This window comes from Hemitrygon akajei, chromosome 1, assembly GCF_048418815.1.
Source record: "Hemitrygon akajei chromosome 1, sHemAka1.3, whole genome shotgun sequence".
NCBI lineage: Eukaryota > Metazoa > Chordata > Chondrichthyes > Myliobatiformes > Dasyatidae > Hemitrygon > Hemitrygon akajei.
The window spans coordinates 137023826-137045958 of record NC_133124.1 but is presented as its reverse complement, the minus strand read 5'-3'; the positions used below and the strand labels follow the sequence as shown (position 1 = coordinate 137045958).

General features: G+C 40.9%; 1 protein-coding gene across 25 annotated transcripts in view; it reads left to right on the top strand.

The window, feature by feature from the left end:
- The window catches only part of lrrfip2 (leucine rich repeat (in FLII) interacting protein 2), a 121644-nt gene that overhangs the window by 34277 nt on the left and 65234 nt on the right, over window positions 1-22133 (top strand). For 13 of the 25 annotated variants that reach the window (XM_073052390.1, XM_073052383.1, XM_073052207.1 and 10 more), the window contains 5 exons: window positions 3233-3280; window positions 3369-3407; window positions 9084-9140; window positions 9232-9285; window positions 19775-19843. The exons of 6 other annotated variants lie outside the window; for them this stretch is intronic. In XM_073052390.1, the coding sequence (XP_072908491.1) occupies window positions 3233-3280; window positions 3369-3407; window positions 9084-9140; window positions 9232-9285; window positions 19775-19843 (267 nt within the window). The remainder of the gene's footprint in view (window positions 1-3232; window positions 3281-3368; window positions 3408-9083; window positions 9141-9231; window positions 9286-19774; window positions 19844-22133) is intronic. 6 more of the 25 variants (XM_073052295.1, XM_073052217.1, XM_073052199.1 and 3 more) reach the window with 5 other exon arrangements.

Below are 22133 nucleotides of genomic sequence, written 5' to 3'. Positions count from 1 at the left end.
AGGAGTAGGCCATTCGGCTCTTCGAGCCAGCACTGCCATTCACTGTGATCATGGCTGATCATCCACAATCAGTACCCCGTTCCTGCCTTCTCCCCATATCCCTTGACTCCGCTATCTTTAAGAGCTATCTAACTCTTTCTTGAAAGCATCCAGAGAATTGGCCTCCACTGCCTTCTGAGGCTGAGCATTCCGCAGATCCACAACTCTCTGGGTGAAGAAGTTTTTCCTCAACTCCGTTCTAAATGACCTACCCCTTATTCTTAACTGTGGCCTCTGGTTCTGGATTCCCCCAACATTGGGAACATGTTTCCTGCCTCTAGTGTGTCCAGTCCCTTAATAATCTTATTTGTTTCAATCAGATCCCCTCTCATCCTTCTAAATTCCAGTGTATACAAGCCCAGTTGCTCCAATCTTACAACATACGACAGTCCTGCCATCCCGGGAATTAACCTCGTGATCCTATGCTGCACTCCCTCAATAGCAAGAATGTCCTTCCTCAAATTTGGAGACCAAAACTGCACACAATACTCCAGGTGTGGTCTCACCAGGGCCCTGAACAACTGCAGAAGGACCTCTTTGCTCCTATACTCAACTCCCCTTGTTATGAAGGCCAACATGCCATTAGCTTTCTTCACTGCTTGCTGTACTTGCATGCTTACTTTCAGTAACTGATGAACAAGGACACCTAGATCTCATTGTACTTCCCCTTTTCCTAACTTGACACCATTCAGACAGTAATCTGCCTTCCTGTTCTTGCTACCAAAGTGGATAGCCTCACGTTTACCCACGTTAAACTTCATCTGCCATGTATCTGCCCACTCACCCAACCTGTCCAAGTCACCCTGCATTCTTATAACATCCTCCTCACATTTCACACTGTCACCTAGCTTTGTGTCATCTGCAAAATTGCTAATGTTACTTTTAATCCCTTCATCTAAATCATTAATGTATATTGTGAATAGCTGCGGTCCTAGCACCAAGCCTTGCGGTACCCCACTAGTCACTGCCTGCCATTCTGAAAAGGACCCGTTAATCCCTACTCTTTGTTTCCTGTCTGCCAGCCAATTTTCTATCCATGTCAGTACCCTACTCCCAATAACGTGTGCTCTAATTTTGCCCACTAATCTCCTAAGTGGGACTTTATCAAAAGCTTTCTGAAAGTCCAGGTACACTACATCCACTGGCTCTCCCTTGTCCATTTTCATAGTTACATCCTCAAAAAATCCCAGAAGATTAGTCAAGTATGATTTCCCCTTTGTAAATCCATGCTGACTCAGACCGATCCTGTTACTGCTATCTAAATGTGCCGCTATTTAATTTTTTATAATTGACTCCAGCATCTTCCCCACCACTGATGTCAGGCTAACTGGTCTATAATTCCCTGTTTTCTCTCTCTCTCCTTTAAGAAGTGGGATAACATTAGCTACCCTCCAATCCACAGGAACTGATCCTGAATCTATAGAACATTGGAAAATGATTACCAATGCGTCCACAATTTCTAGAGCCATCTCCTTAAGTACCCTGGGATGCAGACCATCAGGCCCTGGGGATTTATCAGCCTTCAGTCCCATCAGTCTACCCAACACCATTTTCTGCCTAATGTGAATTTCCCTCAGTTCCTCCGTTACCCTAGGTCCTCTGGCCACTATTACATCTGGGAGTTTGTTTGTATCTTACCTAGTGAAGACAGATCCAAAGTACCTGTTCAACTCATCTGCCATTTCCTTGTTCCCCATAATAAATTCACCTGTTTCTGTCTTCAAGGGCCCAACTTTGGTCTTAACTAATTTTTTCCTCTTCACATACCTAAAGAAGCTTTTACTATCCTCCTTTATATTCTTGGCTAGCTTACCTTCGTACCTCATCTTTTCTCCCTGTATTGCCTTTTAGTTATCTTCTGTTGCTCTTTAAAAGTTTCCCAATCCTCTGGCTTCCCACTCATCTTAGCTATGTTATACTTCTCTTTTATTTTTATACTGTCCTTGACTTCCCTTGTCAGCCATGGTTGTCCCTTACTCCCCTTACGATCTTTCTTCCTCTTTGGAATGAACTGATCCTGCACCTTCTGTAGTATTCCCAGAAATACCTGCCATTGTTGTTCCACTGTCATCCCTGCTAGGGTATCCTTAAAGTCAACTTTGGCCAGCTCTTCCCTCATGGCTCTATAGTCCCCTTTGTTCAACTGTAATACTGACACTTCCGATTTTCCCTTCTCCCTCTCAAATTGTAGATTAAAGCTTATTATATTATGGTCGCTACCTGCTAATGGCTCCTTTACCTCGAATTCCCTTATCAAATCCGGTTCATTACACAACACTAAATCCAGAATTGCCTTCTCCCTGGTAGGCTCCAGCTGCTCTAAGAATCCATCTTGGAGGCACTCCACAAACTCCTTTTCTTGGAGTCCAGTACCAACCTGATTTTCCCAGTCTATCTGCATGTTGAAAACCCCCATAACAACCGTAGCATTACCTTTGCGATATGCCAATTTTAACTCTTGATTCAACTTGCAACCTATATCCAGGCTACTATTTGGGGGCCCTAATGGGATTCAACTCCCATTAGGGACTTTTTGCCCTTACAATTTCTCAGTTCTATCCATACTGACTCTACATCTCCTGATTCTATGTCACCCCTCGCAAGGGACTGAATTTCATTCCTCACCAACAGAGCCATCCCACCCCCTCTGCCCACCTGTCTGTCCTTTTGATAAGACGTATTCCTTGAATATTCATTTCCCAGCCCTGGTCCTCTTGCAGCCATGTCTCTGTTGTTCCTACAACGTCATACTTGCCAATTTCCAACTGAGCCTCAAGCTCATCCACTTTATTTCTTGTACTTCGTGCATTGCCTCGCATATTGCCTTTTAATTTTTTTCCCTGAACATCTTAAAACTATGCTCACTAGTATTTGACATTTCCACTCTGGGGGGGAAAAAAAGATTCTGACTATCTACCCATCTGTGCCTCTCATAAATGTATATACTTCTATCAGGTCACCACTCAACCTTTGATGCTTTTGAGAAAACATGCCAGGTTTTTCCAACCTCTGCTTGTAATTAATGCTTTATAGTCTGAGCAACATCCTGGTGAACCACTTCTACACCACTTTAACAAATACTATTTTAAGACCTGAAAAAAAATTGCTTTTCGTGTGATATAACAGGATTGCTAGTCTGTTGCATAAATGAGAATGTTCATTTTGACTCACCATTCTTTAATTTCCAATTTAGCCTTCCTCTCCTTACAGTGCTTCAACTACAATAACCAAGAGTTACAGGGTTGGTATACTGTAATTCATTGATCATATTGTTACAGTGAAATTAATAATAATGCTTAACTTGTATAAACACATCTTTCCTTATTTAGGCATCTTCTAACATTGGTCTAATTCGAAGTCAGAGTTTGGTTGGTATACTTCTGTTCTGCATGGGCTGCAGATGAAATCTTGAGGAATGTTGATTGTTTATAACAATAATAGTATTTCTAAAGCAGAGTTTTTTAATGTCTGCAAAGACCAATGAAGCACTTGGCATTAAGGCAACAGCAGTAAAGAATGGTTGTTTGTGATAACCAGCACGAGCTTGTGGTGTACTTATTGCAGTATTTGAGGTACTCTCTTGATGTTTAGAGCACAAATGTCTATTCTCATGGCAGGTTTTGTAGAGTCATACAGCACAGAAACAGGCCCTTCATCTGTGCAGATCAAAATGTCTACCTGCTTGAGTCTCATTTGGTTGCATTTGGCTTATATCTTTCCTGTCACTGTACATATCCAAACGACTATTAAATGTCATAATTGCATCTGTCTCTGTGCTTTCGCTGGCAGTTCATTCCATATACCCACCAACCTCTGTTTGATGCTTTCCCTCCAAACCCTATGTCTGTTTTACATCTTTCCACTCTCATGTTTCCACAACCATGATATCGCTGTTGGTTTATTACTGTCACGTGTATAAAGATAAACATAAACAATACAGAATAAAGTGTAGAACATACTGGAAAAAGTGCAGTGCAGCTAAATGATAAAGTGCAAGATTATAATGAAGTAGTTTGTGAGGCCAAGAGTCCTTCTTATGATACAGGAGATCTCTTCAGGAGTCTGATAACAGTGGAATACAAGCTGCCCTTGATCTTGGTTGTGCATCCTTTCAGACTTTTGTGTCTTCTGCTGCTCAAGGGAGCGAGGAGAAGAGAGAATATCCAGGGTGGGTGGAGCCTTTGAATATGCTGGTTGATTTATTGAAGCAGGTTGAAGTATGGACAGAATCCATAGAGGATGGTTCCTGTGATGAGCTGAATTGTGTTCACAACTCTGCAGTTTCTAATGGTTGCATGCAGGGGCAGTTGCCATAGTTAGCCGGTGTGCATCCGTGCATTCTGTTTTCTATAGTGCGTTGATAAAAATTGGATAGATTCGATGAGGACCTGCCAGATTTCTTTAGCCTCCCAAGGAAGTAGAGGCATTGATGAGCTTTTTTGGCTGTGACATCAACATATGGATCAGGACAGTCTACTGGTGTTGTTCATAGCTAGGAATTTGAAGCGGTCAGCCCTCTCAACTTCAACACAGGAACATATACACTGCCTTCTTTTCTGAATCTGAAGTGAATGACCAGCTTTATTGTTAACATTGAGGAAAAAGTTGTTGCCATGACACCATGTTACCAAGCTCTCTTTCTCTTTCATGTACTCCAACATCATTATTTCTGAAGCAGGCTACTACAGCAGTATCATCTGCAAAATGTAGATGAGAGTGAGAACAGAATTTGACCATGTAGTTCTGTGTGTACAAGGAATAGAGTAGGGGGCTGAGGACACATCTTGTGGAGCAGTGTTTAGAATAATCATGGAGGAAGTGTTTATTTCTATCCTTCCTGATTCCAGTCTGGTCAGAAAGTCAAGGATCCAGTTGGAGAGCAAACCATTAAACCCCATGCAAAAACTTGAGTTTCCTTGCAATAATAGTATTGAAGATAGAACTGTAGTCAATAAGCAGAAGGCTTATATAGGTGTCTTTACTGTCCAGATGTTTCAAAGATGAGTGTAGGGCCAGGAGATGGCATCTGCCATAGACTTGTTTCCGCAGGAGGCATATTACAATGGGTTGAGGTCTGGAAAGTTGAAGTCAATGCGTACCATGACCAGCCTCCTGAAGTACTTCATGGTGGTAGATGTTAAAGCCACTTAGTAGTAGTCATTAAGGCATTTTATTTTGTTGATAAGGTGCCTTAATGACCAGGTTGATACTATGCCTTCTAGTTTTGAATCCACCTACCATGGGTAAAACTATGCTTCTATTCTTTTTATTTCTGCCTCTCATAATTTTATGTAACTCTATAGGATCATTCCTCAGCTGTCTATGCTTCAGCAGGGAAAATTCCCAGTCTATCTGGCATCTTCTTGTAGTTCAAACTCTCCAGTCCTGGTAACAATCTTGTAAACAATTTTTGCATACTTTTTGGTTTAGCATTATCTTGTCAGTGTCTTAGACAGCTGTAACATGAGGCCCCAACTCTTATACTCAATATCCTGACTGATGAAAGCAATCATACCACATACCCACATTTAATCTTTATCACCCTGTCTACCTGTGTCACCAGTTGCAAGGAACTATGTAACTGTACCCTAAGGTCACTGTTCTACAATGCTCCCCAGGGCACCTACCATGTACTAGATAATTCATGCCCTGGTTTGTCATCCCAAGATATAATACTGCACACTTTCCAGAGTTCACTTCTAGATCCTGTTGTAATCATAGATAATCTTCTTCACTGTTCACTATACCACTAATTTTGGTGACAACCACAAACTGGCTAACCATGTTATCTACCCTCTCACCAAGTTCATTATTATAGATGGAAAAATAAAAAGCACCATTGCATTGGTCAGTCTCCAATTTGGAAAAAAACAACTGTCCACTATCACTCCTTGACCCTACCACCAAATTGGTATCCAATTGGATTGGTCACCCTGGATCATATGTGATATATCTTAATAGACCAGCCTACCATGAATGACTTTGTCAAAGCTTGCTCAAGTCCACAGTAATTGTCTTTATCATGCCTGGAAATTTTTTTTTTTACAGTAATCAAATTTGTGAGACACCATTTCCCAAGCCCAAAACCATTCTATCATGAATCGGTCCTTGCCTTTCCAAATACTGACAGATTCTGTCTCCCATAATCCCCTCCAGTAACTTTCTCACCACAATGTCCTAGGATACACTTGGTCAGGGTCAGGACATTTACTTAACTTTGTGTCCTTAAAGAATGTCAGCACCTCCTGTTCTGTAATGTAGATCTATTTCAAGATATCATTATTTTCTTCTCTGTATTCCCTGGTTTCCATGTCTTTCTTTCTGGTAAATACAGACAAGTGATAATCATTCACAGCCTTGCCCTTCACCTGTGGCTTTAAATCATAGGTGACTATATTTACCCTTTAAGGGATCTCTTTGGATTCTTTGCTTACCTATCAAGCTATGCCATGCCCTCTTTTGCCCTCCTGATTGCCCGTTGATGTGCGCTCCTCCTACATCCCTTGCAGTTAATCCCAACTGACATATACCTCCTTTTTCCTGACCAAAGCTTGAATATCCTTCAGCAACCAGGACTCCCTAAACATGCCAGAGGATTAATCAAGGGCTGAGAAGCACATTTAAATTTATAAACATTCAATACTTACATTTAAATGCATGTAAAATTAATTGAAATAGATCACTCACTCCCTTGTCTTTTCCCCACTATTCAAATGAACATAATTGCTGGACCTTTGAAAGACCTAATGACAAAGAAGAGAAAATATGATGAGATTCATTCAAGTTATAGAGTTATACAGCACAGAAATATGCTCTTCAGCCCAAATATTCTGTGCTGACCAAGATGCCGCATCCAAACTATTTCAATTTTCCAGTGTTTGGCCCATAATCTTCTAAACCTTTCTAATCTATGTACCTGTCCAACTTCTACATATCTACATTTCTCATCATTACACCTGCCTCAGGGTCCATGTCAGTCCATGGCCTCCTATTGTGACAAGATGAGGCCACCTTCAGGGTGGAGGAGCAACACCTTCGCCTCCAACCTGGTGGCATGAATATCGATTTCTCCTTCTGGTAAAATAATTTTTCCCTACACCTCACCTCTTCTTCTATTCCCTACTCTGGCCTCTTACCTCTTCTCACCTGCCTATCGGGTCCCCTCCTCTTTCCCTTTCTTCTATGGTCCATTCTCCTCTCCTATCAGATTCCTTTCTCTCCAGTCCTTAATCTTTTCCACTGCCTGACATCACCCTCTAGCTGTCCTTTTTCCTTTTTCTCCCACCTTTTTTATTCTGGTGTCTTCACCTTTCCTTTCCAGTCCTGATGAAGGGTCTCGACCTGAAATGTCATCTGTTGGTTCATTTCCATAGATGCTGCCTGACCCGCAGTGTTCCTCCAGCATTTTTTGTGTGTTGCTTTTGATTTCCAGCATCTGCTGAATTTCTTGTGTTTATAATGATGAATCTATCAACCTCCACTTTAAATATGCCCAGTGACTTGGCCTAAATAGCCATATTTGTTAATAAATTACACAGATTCACTAGACTCTGGGTAAATAAATTCCTCCTCATCTCTGTTCTAAGGTAGATGGTTGAAGGTTGTTTCTAAAATGGAGACCGGTTACTAGCTGTGTACCATATCAGTTGCTTTTTGGACCCTCGTTAGTCATTATTTATACAAGTGATTGCAATATACAAGGCTTGATCAGTAAGTTTGTAGTGATGCCAAAATTTGCAAGTGTTGTTAGTGAAGGAAGTTAGTGCAGATTACAGGGGATCTTGACTGGTTAGGGAAGTGGACCAAGGATTGGCAAACAATTTTTTATACAGACAAGGAGGTGATGCATTTTAAAAAGTCAAACCAGTCTAGAAATTTGTACTATGAATGGTAGGTCACGAGGGAGTGAATAGAGGGATTCAGAGTACATGTGCATGGTTCGTTGAAGGTGGTGTCATGGGTAGACAGGGTGCTGAAAAAAGGCATCAGTCAGGTAGCTGCACATTGGAGGTGGTGCATTATGTTGCAGTTGAATAAGCCTTTGGTGAGGTCACACGGAGTACTGTGTAGTTTTTTTTGATCTCCCTATTATAGAAAGGACAAGATTAAGCCAGAATGATTTACAAGGATGTTGCCAGGACTAGAGGGCCTGTGTTATAGGAAGAGGTTCTTTTAGTCCTTCAAATGTAGGAGAATAAGGGTGCAACATTATCAAAATGTTTAAAATTATGAGTGAGATGGCCTTTTCCCAAGGTAGGAGAATCCAAAACTAGGAGCATTGATTTAGAGTGAGAGGGGAAAGATTTGAAAGGAACTTGAGGGGCAACTTTTCATGCAGTGGGTGGTGATTCTATGGAAAGAGCTGCCAGGGAAAGTGGTTGAGGTAGATACAACACTATAATTTAAGAAGTACTTGGATAGGATATATGGAGGGATGTAGGCTGAATGCAGGTAATTAGGGCAAGTTGGATGGGCACTGCATTGACTGTTAAGTCCAAGGGGTCTGTATCCATGCTGCATTATTCCAGAATCTGTTTGCTGCTGTTCTTGGATTGGAACCTTCTAACCGGGATGCAAGGCAACTGCTCACATCATCTGATGTCTTTGGGAACCTGGAAGCAACTTCAGTTTGACTAACTTCAATTAACTCATTTTTTCAAGATCATAGATTATATATAATAAGTTTAATCAATGCATGTCAGTTTACACAGGCAAAATGAATCTGATAAGAAGCTGACTTGAACAATGTTGAAACAGTAACTTTGTTATTCCTATTCAGCTAATTTAACTCACAAAAATTAAAATATTGCTTGTATTAAGCTTTGCAAAATTATAAGAACAATGCTCTGCTCTCTGGTTGTTATATTTTATCAAAATATGAACTGGTTTGAAGTGCTGGAGTGTTTGGCCAGAAACTTGTTTAATTTTAAAATTTGTAATATGTAGAGAGAATCAGTGGCTATGATGCTATCAATATGGTTGCCTTCCAAATTAGAACATATTACTCTAACAGTTAAATATCTGCCCATGATTTATATTTGTAGGCATCACTATGTGATGACAGGCTTCATAGTCGTCATTGGAGATATAACTCAAGAACTGTAAGTTTCCTTTGTTGAGTGCATGGCACATTTCAAAGAAATGCATAATTGAGATAGTGGACAGCTTTTAAAATCATGGCTTTTTTCACAGCCAACTGGAAGCAGCGTTTCTTCCCAAACAAGCTCATTACACAACAGCCCTTGGGTAAGGAAAGTGTCTGAGCATGTGAATAGTTCCCAGTTAATTCCTTAAGTTATTGATTAAAGCAGCAGTGTATTCTAAAAAGAATAAGGCGCTGCAGTAGAAATTTATTCCACTGTAGATATAAATACAGTGAATGATAGAAATTGCACTGTAGTATGTAACTTGAATGAGTTGACCTGTATAATGATTTCAGAACATACAATAGGCAGTAGGAGCAGAAAGAGCCCTTACAGGACCTTGTGCAAGTTCTGCTATTCCATTGGATAATGCTAGTTCACTATTCTGTGCACTTTCATATTCAATTTTTATATTACTTAATACTTTTCAGAATCTAGTATTTAAATCCCAGCTGAAGGCCTTCTGAAAATCCAAATATGAACTTTAAACACTATTTCTCTTTCAGAAATCCCTATAATTTTATTTTCTTGAGATTATATCTTTTGTTATATATAACATTGTTTTACTCTATTATAAATGCTGATCCATTACTTTTTTCTTAAATAATATCATAAGACATAGAGCAGAATTAGGCCACGCAGCCCCATTGAGTTTGCTCCATCATTCTATCATGGCAGATTTATTATCCCTCTCAATCCCATTCTCCTGCCTTTTCTTTGTAACCTGTGAAGCCCTGACTAATCAAGAACCTATCATCCTCCACTTTAAATATACTCAATGACTTGGCCTCCACAAAAGTCAGTAGCAATGAATTCCATAGATTCACTATCCTCTAACTATAAGAAATATTTCCTCATCTCTGTACCAAATGGACATCCCTTTATTCTGAAGCTGTGCTTTCTCGTCCTAGACTCACCCAATATAGGAACCATCTTCCGCATGTTCACACTATCTTGGCCATTCAATATTTGATAGGTAGGTTTCAATGAGATCCCCTTCTCATTCTTCTAAACTCCAGCAGGTACAGGCCCAGATCCATCAAATGCTCCTTGTACATTAAATTTTTGATACCTAGAATAATTTTCATGAACCTCCTGTGGACCGTCTCCATCTTTTCTTATATAAGGGGCTCACAATACTCAAAAGTGTGGTCTGATCAATACCTTATAAAGCCTCAGCATTACATCCTTACTTTAACATTCTAGTCCTCTTGAAATGAATGCTAACATTGTACTTGCCTTCCTTTCCACCATTTCAACCTGCAGGAATTTGTAAGGAATCCTGCAAGAGGACACCCAAAATCCTTTGTACCTCTGATTTTTTAGTTTTCTCCCTGTTTAGAAAATAGTCTATGCCTTTATTTCATCTTTCAAAGTGCATGACTATACACTATATTCCATCTGGCACTTCTTTGCCCATTCACCGAATCAGTTAAAGTCCTTATACAGTCTCCCTGTTTCCTCAACACTGCCTGCCCTTCCACCTGTCTGCATTTCATCCACAAACTTGGCCACAAAGCCATCAATTCCATCATCCAAACTATTGACATATAATGTGAAAAGAAGCCTTCCTAACACCAACCCCTCTTAAACACCACTTGTCAGCAGCAGCCAACGAGAAAAGATCCCCTTTATTCCCACTTTTTTTCTTCCTTCCATTCAGTCAATCTTCTATCCCCGTTTGTAACTTTCCTGTAATACCATGGGCACTTACCTTGTTAAGCAGCCTTGTGTGGCATCTTGTCAAAGGCCTTCTGAAAATCCAAGTAAACAACATCCACTCACTATTCTTTGTCTGTTACGCCTATTATTTCCCCAAAGCATTCGAACAGATTTTTCACCCAAGATTTTCTCTTAGGGAAACCATGCTAACTTTGGCTTATCATATGCCTCCAAGTACCCTGAAACCTCATCCTTATTAATTAACTCCCAACATCTTCCAGCCACTGAAATCAGGCTAACTGACCTATAATTTCTTTTCTTCTGCCTCCCTTCCATGTTAAAGAGTGGAGTAACATTTGCAGTTTTCCATTCCTCTGGAAACCATTCCAGAAACTAGTGATTCTTGAAGGATCATTAGCAATGCCTCCACAATCTCTTCAGCTATCTCTTTCAGAACCCTGGCCTATAGTCTATCTGGTCCAGTTTACTTGTCTGTCATCAGACCTTTCAGCTTTCCAAGGACCTTCTCTTATTAATGGTAACTACATTCCCAACACTCTTGAATTTCTGGCATACTGCTCGAGTCTTCCACACTGAAGACTGATGCAAAACATTTATTAAGTTCATCCACTATTTGTTCCCCATTCTGACCTATCCAGTGATCTGATAATTCACTCTTGCCTCTCTTTCACTTTTTATATATTTTCTAATCTTTATATACATGAAAAAAAACCTTTTGTTATCCTCTTCTATATTATGACAAGTATACCTTTCATCTTTTCTCTCCTTATTGCATTTTTTGTTGTCCTCTTTTGGTTTTAAAAGTTTCCCAATCCTCTAACTTCCCACTAATCTTTGCTCTATCATCTGTCCTTTCTTTTGCTTTTATGTTGTCTTTGACTTCCCTTGTCAGCCACAGTTCCCTCATCCTCCCTTTAGAATACTACTTCATTTGTGTGATTTATCTATCCTGTGCCTTCTGAATTGCCCCCAGAAATTCAAGCCATTGCTGTTCTGCCATTATCCTTGCTAGTATCCCCTTCCAATTAACTTTAGCCATCTTCTCTCTCATGCGTCTATAATTCCTTTTACTCCACTGGAATACTGAGACATCTGACTTTATCTTCTCTCTCTTAAACTGTAGAGTGAATTCTGTCTCATCATGATCACTGCCTCCTGAGGTTTCCTTTATCTTAAAGTTTCTAATAAAATCTGGTTCATCATATAACACTGAATCCAGAATTCTCTTTCCCCAAATTTGCTCAATGACAAGCTGCTGTAAGAAGTCGCCTTGTAAGCATTCTACAAATTCCCTCTCTTGGGGTCCAGCACCAACCTGATTTTTCCAATCTATCTGTATATTGAAATCCTCTATCACTACGGTAGTAGTGCCCTTTTTCTATCTCCGTTGATCTCCGTATCCCACATCTTGGCTACTGTTCAGAGGCCTTTATGTAACTCGCATCAGGGTCTTTTTACCCTTACGGTTTCTTGACTCTTCCCACAAGGATTCTACATCTTCCCAGCCTGTCTTGCCTCTTTCTAATGATTTGATTTCATTTTTTACCAACAGAGTCACCCTAGCCCTTCTGCCTACTTGCCTGTTGTTTTGATACAATTTGTATCTTTGGATGTTAAGCTCCCAGCTATGATGTTGTGGGCAACAACTCAGTGATGCCCACAAATTCATACCTGCTAATCTCTTTCTGCCGTACAAGATCATCTAACTTATTTTGTACACTGTGTACATTTAAATATAACACCTTCAGTTCTGTATTCATCACCTTTTTCAATTTTGCCCCATGTTATACTTTAACTCATCCTACTGGCTGCAAATTTTCCCTATCTACCTGTCTATCCTCACTGTCTCGCTACACGCTGCATCTACTTGCATACCAACTGCCCCATCCTCAGCCCTATCACTGAGGTTCCTATGCCTCTGCTAAATTAGGTTTAAACCCTCCCCATCAGCTCTAGCAAACCTGCCCGTAAGGATATTAGTCCCCTTTGGGTTCAGGTGTAAACTGCCCTTTTTGCACAGGTCATACCTTCCCCAGATTCTAGTTATGGAATCCCCTATCACTACTGCACTCCTCTTCTCTCCCCTTCCATTCTGAGCACAATGTCATACTCAATGCCAGGTACCTGTCACTGTGGCTCCCCCCCACCCCCCACCCTGGGTAAGTCATACCCCACCCCCCCCCCAACAACCACAAAGTGGTGTACTTATCATTGAGTGAAATGACCACAGGAGTACTGTGCACTAGCTGCCTATTCCCTCCCACTCCCCCTTGCCCTGCCCCATCCCCTCCCCCTCACCGTTCTTTGCCCCTCAGCAAGCTTTATACAAAGCTTCAGAAATGGATGGAATAATTGCCAATAAGTTACTGAATAGTCAAAGATTTGTTCCCTAGTGAGCAATTATTCTGGTGAAAGATGCAGAGACAGATGGAGATAGATGACCATTTGAATAAGTCAGGAGATTTTATCTTCAGCATTGTAATAGAGTTCCCTCTCTGGGTATGACCTTTAAATTGTGTGGACTTTTGGTCTTGCCAAGATTAACTCGATATCAGAATGGGGTTACTCTTTGCTTTCTTCCTTTGCAAAATGCAATTCATTTCCCTGATGTTCTGTTTGAAACAGTGCTGAATAATAAGTTCGCAAACATGAGGAAATCTGCAGATGCTGGAAATTCAAGCAAAACACACAAAATGCTGGTGGAACCCTGAAGAAGGGTCTCAGCCGAAACGTTGACTGTACTTCTTCCTATAGATGCTGCCTGGCCTGCTGCGTTCCACCAGCATTTTGTGTGTGTTTCTTGAATAATAAGTTTGTATTATATCTAAATATATATAGATGGTCTATACCTTTTGACTCCAAGGCAGGAGTTTTCTTCAGTGCCTCTCCAGATCTTGATTTCTGTCCTTTTTTTCTCTGCATTTGGGCTCTTCATAATAGTCGCTGTGATCCTTTCAAATTATTATTTCAAATAAGTTTGTGACAAATGTATTTCATCCACTGGAATTGGCACTGCTTTCCCTTGGAATTTAATGATTTCAGGAACTGCACTTTAACCATTTATTTAACATAGAATTGTTCAGGATAGGAACAGGTGTTTCATGGTGATCATGATGCCAAATTATACTAAACCTGTCTGGCTACACATGATTCATATCTCCATTCCCTGCATGTTTATGTCTACCTAAATGGCTCTTAAATGTTAGGATTGTTCAACCCTACCCTTGGCAGTGCATTTTGGGCACCTACCAGTCTCTATGTAAAACAAAATACTCAGCACATTTCCTTTAAACCTTTCCCCCTATTAACCACAGCTATGTTCTCTGGTATTTGCTATTTCTCACCTGGGAAAAAGATTCTGTCTATCTTATCTATCTATGCCTCTCAAAATTTTGTATACTTTTATTACATCACCACTCAACTTCTAATGTTCCAGAGAAAACACCACACCTTTGTCCAACCATTCATTATAGCTCATGCTCTGTAATCCAGGCATCCATGTTATATTCATCTTCAATTTCAAAACATCCACATTCTTTCTGTAATGGGGTGCCCTAACCGCAAACAAAACAACCTAACCAAAATCTTATACAGATGCCACTTAACTTCCTTGCGCTCTGACCAATGAAGGCAAACATACCATACACCACCTTTATAATCCTATCTCGTGGTGTTGCCAATTTGAGGGGTCTTTGGAGTTGGACACCAAGATCCCTCTTGCATCAATATTGCTAAGGTTCCTATAATTTACTCTGTTCTTTCCCCTTACATTTGACCTCCAAAATGCAACACCTCACCCTTGACTGGATTAAACTCTGTTTGCCATTTCTCTGTCCATATCTGCTCTATATTTTGATGCCCTTCTTTAGTACCCAAAATTCTACCAATTTTTGTGTTGATTTCAAACATGCTCATCAGTTCATCCACATTTTTATCCAAGTCTATGTATATCACAAATAACAGGTCCCAGCATTGACCTTTCCACTTCACTGCTGATTGCAGTCAGAATAACATACCTCTAACGTCCCCTTTGCTCCACGCGGGGGGGGAGGGGTGAGAGAAAGTGCTAGCCTATCCAGCCTCCCATTATGATCTAAGTACCCCACTGCCCCTCCCTTTCAAATTGTGTTTATATTCTTGTAAATTGTTTCTGCATCCTCTCCATGTCAATAGCAGGGTGACCAGAACTGCACACAGTACTCTAAATGAGGCCTTATCAACAACTGTTGATGTCCCAGTTCCTGCATTCAGTATTCTGAATAATGATGCAGTTTGTGTGACATGATCTGCCCTGCACAATGTCATGCTGACTATCCCAAGTAAGCCAATGTTTTTCCAAAGGTGAGTAAATACTTTCCCTAAAAATCCCCATGGATAGCTTCCGTAGCACTGATGTGAGACTCACTAATCTATAATTTCCTGGATCCTGCCTCGAGGATCTGTTGTGGGACCCCTTCTCTTCGGGATTTTTATAAATGACCTGGATGAGGAAGTGGAGGGATGGGTTAGTAAATTTACTGATGACACAAAGGTCGGGGATGTTGTGGATAGTGTTGAGGGCTGTCAGAGGTTACAGCGTAACATTGATAGGATGCAAAACTGGGCTGAGAAGTGGCAGATGGAGTTCAACCCAGATAAGTGTGGGGTGGTTCATTTTGGTAGGTCAAATGTGATGGCAGAATATAGTATTAATGGTAAGACTCTTGGCAGTGTGGAAGATCAGAGGGATCTTGGGGTCCGAGTCCATAGGACACTCAAAGCAGCTGCGCAGGTTGACTCTGTGGTCAAGAAGGCATATGGTGCATTGGTCTTCAACAACCATGCGATTGAGTTTAAGAGCCGAAAGTTAATGTTACAGCTATATAGGACCCTAGTCAGACCCCACTACGAGTACTGTGCTCAGTTCTGGTCACCTCACTATAGGAAGGATGTGGAAACTATAGAAAGGGTGCAGAGGAGATTTACAAGGATGTTGCCTGGATTGGGGAGCATGCCTTATGGAATAGGTTGGCTGAACTTGGCCTTTTCTTCTTGGAGCGACAGAGGATGAGAGTGACCTGGTAGAGGTGTATAAGATGATGAGAGGCATGGATTGTGTGGATAGTCAGAGGCTTTTTCCCAGGGCTGAAATGGCTAGCACAAGAGGGCACAGTTTTAAGGTGCTTGGAAGTAGGTACAGAGTAAAGGTCAGGGGTAAGTTTTTTTTTACGCTGTGATTGGTGAGTGCGTGGAATGGGCTGCTGGCGACGGTGGTGGAAGCAGATACGATAGGATCTTTTAAGAGACTCCTGGATAGATACATGGAGCTTAGAAAAATAGAGGGCTATGGGTAACCCTAAGTAATTTCTAAAGTAAGTATGTTTGGCACAGCATCGTGGGCCGAAGGGCTTGTATTGTGCTATTGGTTTTCTATGTTTCAATCTCTCTTGCCTTTTTTAAACAGTCAGTAGAGATAATCCAGGAAATTATAGGCCAGTGAACAATATAAGGGTCTTTGCCAACATCGCAGCAATCTCCTCTCATGCCTTTCTCAATAACTTGGGATAGATCCTATAAGGCTCTGGGGATTTATCCACCTTAATGATCTTCATTAGACTCAAAACCATTTCTTCCATCATTCTGACGTACTGTAGATTATTAGCATACCTTAAACTCAGTTTGCTATCTTCTACAGTGCCTTGAAAAAGTATTTAGCCCCAGCCCTTTGTTCACATAAATTAATGTTATAACCAGGAATTTTAATAATTTTAACTGAGAATTTTTAATTTGTGAATAAAATGCTCCTTTTTCACAGTACAACCCTAAAATATAGGGAAGGTTGTAAAGCATGAAAAACTAATAATTCAAAAACTGACATGTCAACACTTCAAAAGTATTTATCCCTCTTTGCTCTTTGCTCAGTACTCAGTTGAACCACCTCACGCAGCTATTTCAGCCATTAGTCTTTTTGATTAAGTCTCCCTTCCTGTTTACCCCGTATACCTCAGACTTTAGATACATACAACACTGAGTAATATCATCTGCAGAAATTCTCTGATGACTCAGCAATAGTTGGGTGTATAAAGGGAGGACAGAAGGATAAATACTTTGTCAAGTGGTGCAAGCTGAATCATCTGCAGCTCATCATCAGTAAGACAAAGGAGCTGGTGATGGATATTAGGAAGACCAACATTAGGAAAACTAAGCCTGCACTGCTCCCTGTTACTATTGGTGGTGAGGATGTGGATGTGGTGAGGACCTACAAGTACCTGGGGGTTTACCTGGATGTCAGACTTGAATGGAGCACCAACACAGAGGCTGTGTACACGAAGAGCCAGAGTTGCCTCTACTTCCTGAGGAGGCTGATTATGTAGGCCTCTCCTTCACATATTCTACCAATATGCTGTTGCCAATACAATCTTCTATGCACTGGTGTGCTGGGGCAATGATATCAACATGGGTGATGCCAACAAGCTTAATAAACTGATTAGAAAGGCTGTCTCTGTTATAGGAGTCAAACTGGACACACTGGAGGCTGTGGTAGAACAAAGGACACTCTTGAAAACCCTGGCATTTCTGGACAGTGTTTCTCACCCACTGCATGCCAGCTTGACTGAACAGAGGAGCACATTTAGTAATAGACTAAAACAACTGTGCTGCTCCAAAGAGCGCTATATGAAGTCATTCTAACCTTCAGCCATTAGGCTCTATAATGAGTCAACCTGTAGCCAGGGTAGTGATGATCTCCTCCTGTTTTATTGTTTGAGGTAACTTGTTTTTTTATTAAACACAAAGTACACTGCAGATGCTGTGGTCAAGTCAACACGTACAAACAAGCTGGATGAACTCAGCAAGTCGGGCAGCATCCGTTGAAATGAGCAGTCAACATTTCGGTCCAAGACCCTTACTTTTTTATTCTTTCTTTCTTCTCTTCTAATATTTGTATATCTGTGCATTGTGATTTCCTTTGGGATCAATAAATTTTCTACCTTTCTATTAGCTTTGCACTATGTTGATGGAGCAAGATTTGCCATTCCTCCTTGCAAAATTGCTCAAACTGTGCCAGGTTAGTTCAGGAGCTGTGGTGGACAGCAAACCTGAGGTATTGCCAGAGATGTTCGATCAGATTAAGGTCAGGACTCTGACTGGGCCACTCAGGGACATCAGCCACTCCATAGTTGCTCTGGCAGTAGGCTTTGGGTCGTTGTCCTGCTGATGCTATCTACACCATACTTTACCGTAGGGATGGTGTTACCTGGCTGATGGGCAGCATAAGATATATGCCACATATACTGCTTCATGTTGTGTCTCATTGGACCACAAGCACTACTTCTACATCTTTACAGCATCTTCTAAGTGTCACTTTGCAATGTCTTTATACAAGGTTATTTTTTTTTTAGTGGTGTGTGTGGTGTAAATCTAATAGTGTGCATCAGTCAGGTAACACCATCCCTACTGTAAAGTGTGGTGGGGGTAGCATCATGCTATGGGGATACTTTTCAGCAGCAGGGAATGGAAATCTGGTCAGAATTGATGGGAAGATGAATGCTACTAAATAGACAGAGATCGTGGATAAAAACCTGCTAGCCTCTGCCAGAAAGCTTAAACTGGGGGGGGGGGGGGGGAGTTCATCTTTCAGCAAGATGATAATCCAAAGCACACTGCCAGAGCAACTATGGAGTGTCTTCAAATAAAGAAAACTGATGTCCTTGAGTGGCCCAGTCAGAGTCCTGACCTACCAAACATCTCTGACAAGACCTCAAGATTGCTGTCCACCACCATTACCCAACAAATCTGGCACAGCTTGAGCAATTTTGCAAGAAGAAATTGACAAATCTTGCTCCATCAGGTCATGCAAAGTTAATAGACTTATTCAAAATGACTACTGGCTGAAGTAGCTGCGAGAGGTGGTTCAACTAAGTACTGAGCAAAGGGGAATGAATATTTTTGAACTGCTGATGGTTCAGTCTTTGAATTTTTAGTTTTTCATGCCCTGAAAAAAGCAGCATGTGATTAACAAATAAAAATTCTGTTAAATTGATCAATATCCTGGTTGTAGTACACATTTATGTGAACAAACAGCTGGGGATTGAATACATTTTCAAGGCACTATATGTTCTTCTTCTTGGTGAATGTTTGTTCAGTATCTCACCCATATCCACTAACTTCAGATATAAATTCCCTTGAGAGGTCTCTAGTTATCCTCTTTTTCGTATATGTATAAAATTCCTTTGTATTTTCCTTAATCCTTCTTGCCAAAGACATTTAATGGCCCTGTTAATCCCTTTGAGTTTTTTCCTACTTTCTTCATGTTCCTTAAGTACCTGTCTGATTTCAGCTTCCTTAACCTAACGTAAGTTTACTTTTGCTTTTGTGTAAACTTACAACATCTCTCATCATCCAGAGTCACTGTATGTTGCCATCCTTGTCGCTCCTCCTCACTAAAACATCTGGGTCCTGAATTCTGATCAGCTAGTCTTTAACTGACTCCCACATGCCTGATGTGGACTTTTCTAAATTCAGCTGCTCCCTGTTTACTCTTCCTAGCTCCTGTCTAATAATGTTATAGTTTGTCCTCCTCTAATTTAGTATTTTCACTCAATGTCCTGATTTATCTTTATTCATAACTCTCTGAAAACTTAAGAGTTATTTCTTGAATAATTGTAAACTTGTTATGTTTTTGATTAAAATTAGTTGTCATTTGAAGGTGAAAATTACCTTACAGCTGAACTGTTGAACATTTAACAGTTTAACAATTAACTGTTCATTTGGAGTCTTGGAGTATTTTTAAATTAAAGTCTTTTATCTCATTTGCATTCTCATGTGAAGAGCTGTACATTTTTAAAAAAAGAGACCTGTTAAGTTTCTTGAAACTGATATAACTGTCATCAAGACTTGTTCCATATTTGATTTACCTGAACTGTTCATAGAATTCAGATGATGAAACATTGAGCACCATATCCCAAGATAGTTTCAACCGGGAGCGTTATGACAGTATGGTGAGTTGTTTCTCTGCATGTGGAAATGCATTGTGTGGCATGAGCCCTCAGTGATATGTGGTGATGTTTGATTCTGGCTTATTTGGATTGTTGTTTCAGCCAAAGTAGTGATAGATTGAACATATTTTACTGGTTTTAAAATGGCAATTTGTTTTGATGCCATTGTTTCAAAACAGTACATCAGAATCAGAATCAGACTTTAATCGCCAAGTACCTATGCACATACAAGGAATTTACTTCCGGCAGATGTTGTCTCATGATAGAGAGCAGAAAACGCTGCTGATGCTTTGCAGCATTGGAAAACAGATTAAGCTGTTTATGTTTTGCATAAAACTCTTAATTTGAACTGTAAACCAAAAGATATTCAAGCCTTCTAGTAGCAATACAGAAGAAATAGATAATAGGTACAATAGATTAATTAAGTAGGTTAAATCATCAGCTTCTAAAGGAAAGCATGGTACTTTCAGATAATGTTTTAATCTTAATGAACAACACAAACAAAATGCTGGAGCAACTCAGTAGGTTGGGCAGCATCTATGCAGGGAAATAAACAGTTGACATTTTGGGGCGAGACCATTCAGCAGGACTAGAAATGAAGTGGACAGAGTCAGAATAAGAAGGTGGGGAAGAGGGAAGGAATATAAGCTGACAGGTGACGTGATGGGCAAGACCAGGTAATGGGTAAGGCGGGTGGGTGCGGGGGTGGGGTGGGTTGATGTGAGAAGCTGGGGAGGTGATAGGCAAAAAAGTACAGGGCTGAAGGAGGGGATAGTGGACCATGGAATAAAGAAAGGAGGGTGGGGACAGAGAAGAGAAGGGGCAAATGGACCACCAGAATGGAGGAAAATGAAAAGGCTGGGGGAATAGGAAAGAGAGAAGAGATTATGGGAAGATCTGGTCAAGATGGCACCGAGCTGCGATGTCCAGAGTTTTTTAGATTCATAGTTATTGCTTTGGGGACACCGTGGGGTGCTAGGGGTCAGGTTAGAGATTAGCAACAGGCATTGGGGAGTCAAGGGCAGTAAATAAAGAGTCAGGGACAGGAGCCAATGTTTGGGTTAAGTTGGTGCTGAACTGTAAGGTCTGTTGATGTCATGGCTCAGACTTCATTGTTTAGGTTTATAGGGATAGTCTGGTGACAGTGTGAGGAGTTACGGGTCAGCTTAGAGTTAAGGATAGGGATGAGGGAGATTGAGGAGTTGGGCAGGAGTCAGCATTCAGAGTCCAGGTTGAAATGCTCTGCAGTCGAAAATCAACGATCTGAATGTCAATTGGGTCAACAAACACTGATTAGAACAGTGATCCTCAAATCCCAAGCCAGAGGTCCATAAGGGCAGGGGTCTCGAAGGATAGTGACTCTCCCCCTCCCCCCTACACCCAGCCATCAGTTTGGACATGCATGTGAGTTTGGAAGTTGGAATCCGGATGGGTAGGGTGAGTTGAAGGGAAAGATGTGCCTGGTGGTAGGATTATTCTCTTGGAGGTGACGGAAGTTGCAGAGAATCCAGAGAATCTCTAAGTTCTGATAGCCGTTCCCCTCTTCGCCACCCACCACCTCCCCGCCTCCCCTTTATTCCATGGTCCACTGTCCTCTCCTATCAGATTCCTCCTTCATCCCTTTACCTCTTCCACTTATCACCTCTCAGCTTCTCTCATCATTCCTCACTTCCCCACCCACCCACCTTCCCCCTCACCTGGTATCACCTATTACCTACCAGCTTCTACTCCTTCAAGCTTCACACGTCATCCTCCCTTTCCCCACCCCCATCTTTTTGTTCTGGCTTCGTCCGCTTCCTTTCCAGTCCTGATGAAGCATCTTGGTCCAAAATGTTGACTGTTTATTTCCGTTCACAGATGCTGCTCAACCTGCTCCTTTGTGTGTTGCTTAAGGTTTTCAGCATTTGCAGAATTTCATGTGTCTCTAATGTTAATGGAATCAAAAGCATGAAAAAAGATGAAAGTGGTTTAGTTTTAATAGTTAAAGGAAGAGTACAGTTTTCAAATAAAACTGAGATTGCTGATGTAAAAGTTGAAAGAGAACTGCAAATTTTAGTTCTAAGTTTATTTTACTGTATGGTCTCACTACAGCTCACAAATGATAAAGATTTGTGTTTTTTGGAAGACTTGTGTGTGTTTTATTAACCATTTCAATACCCAACAAACACCTCTGAAGTAAGTGACCCAATTATTAAAAACACAGTAACACACAGGATTGATGATGGGTCTTGACCCAAAACCTCATCTGTTTATTCTCACCATAGATTCTGCCTAACTTGCTGAGTTCCTCCAG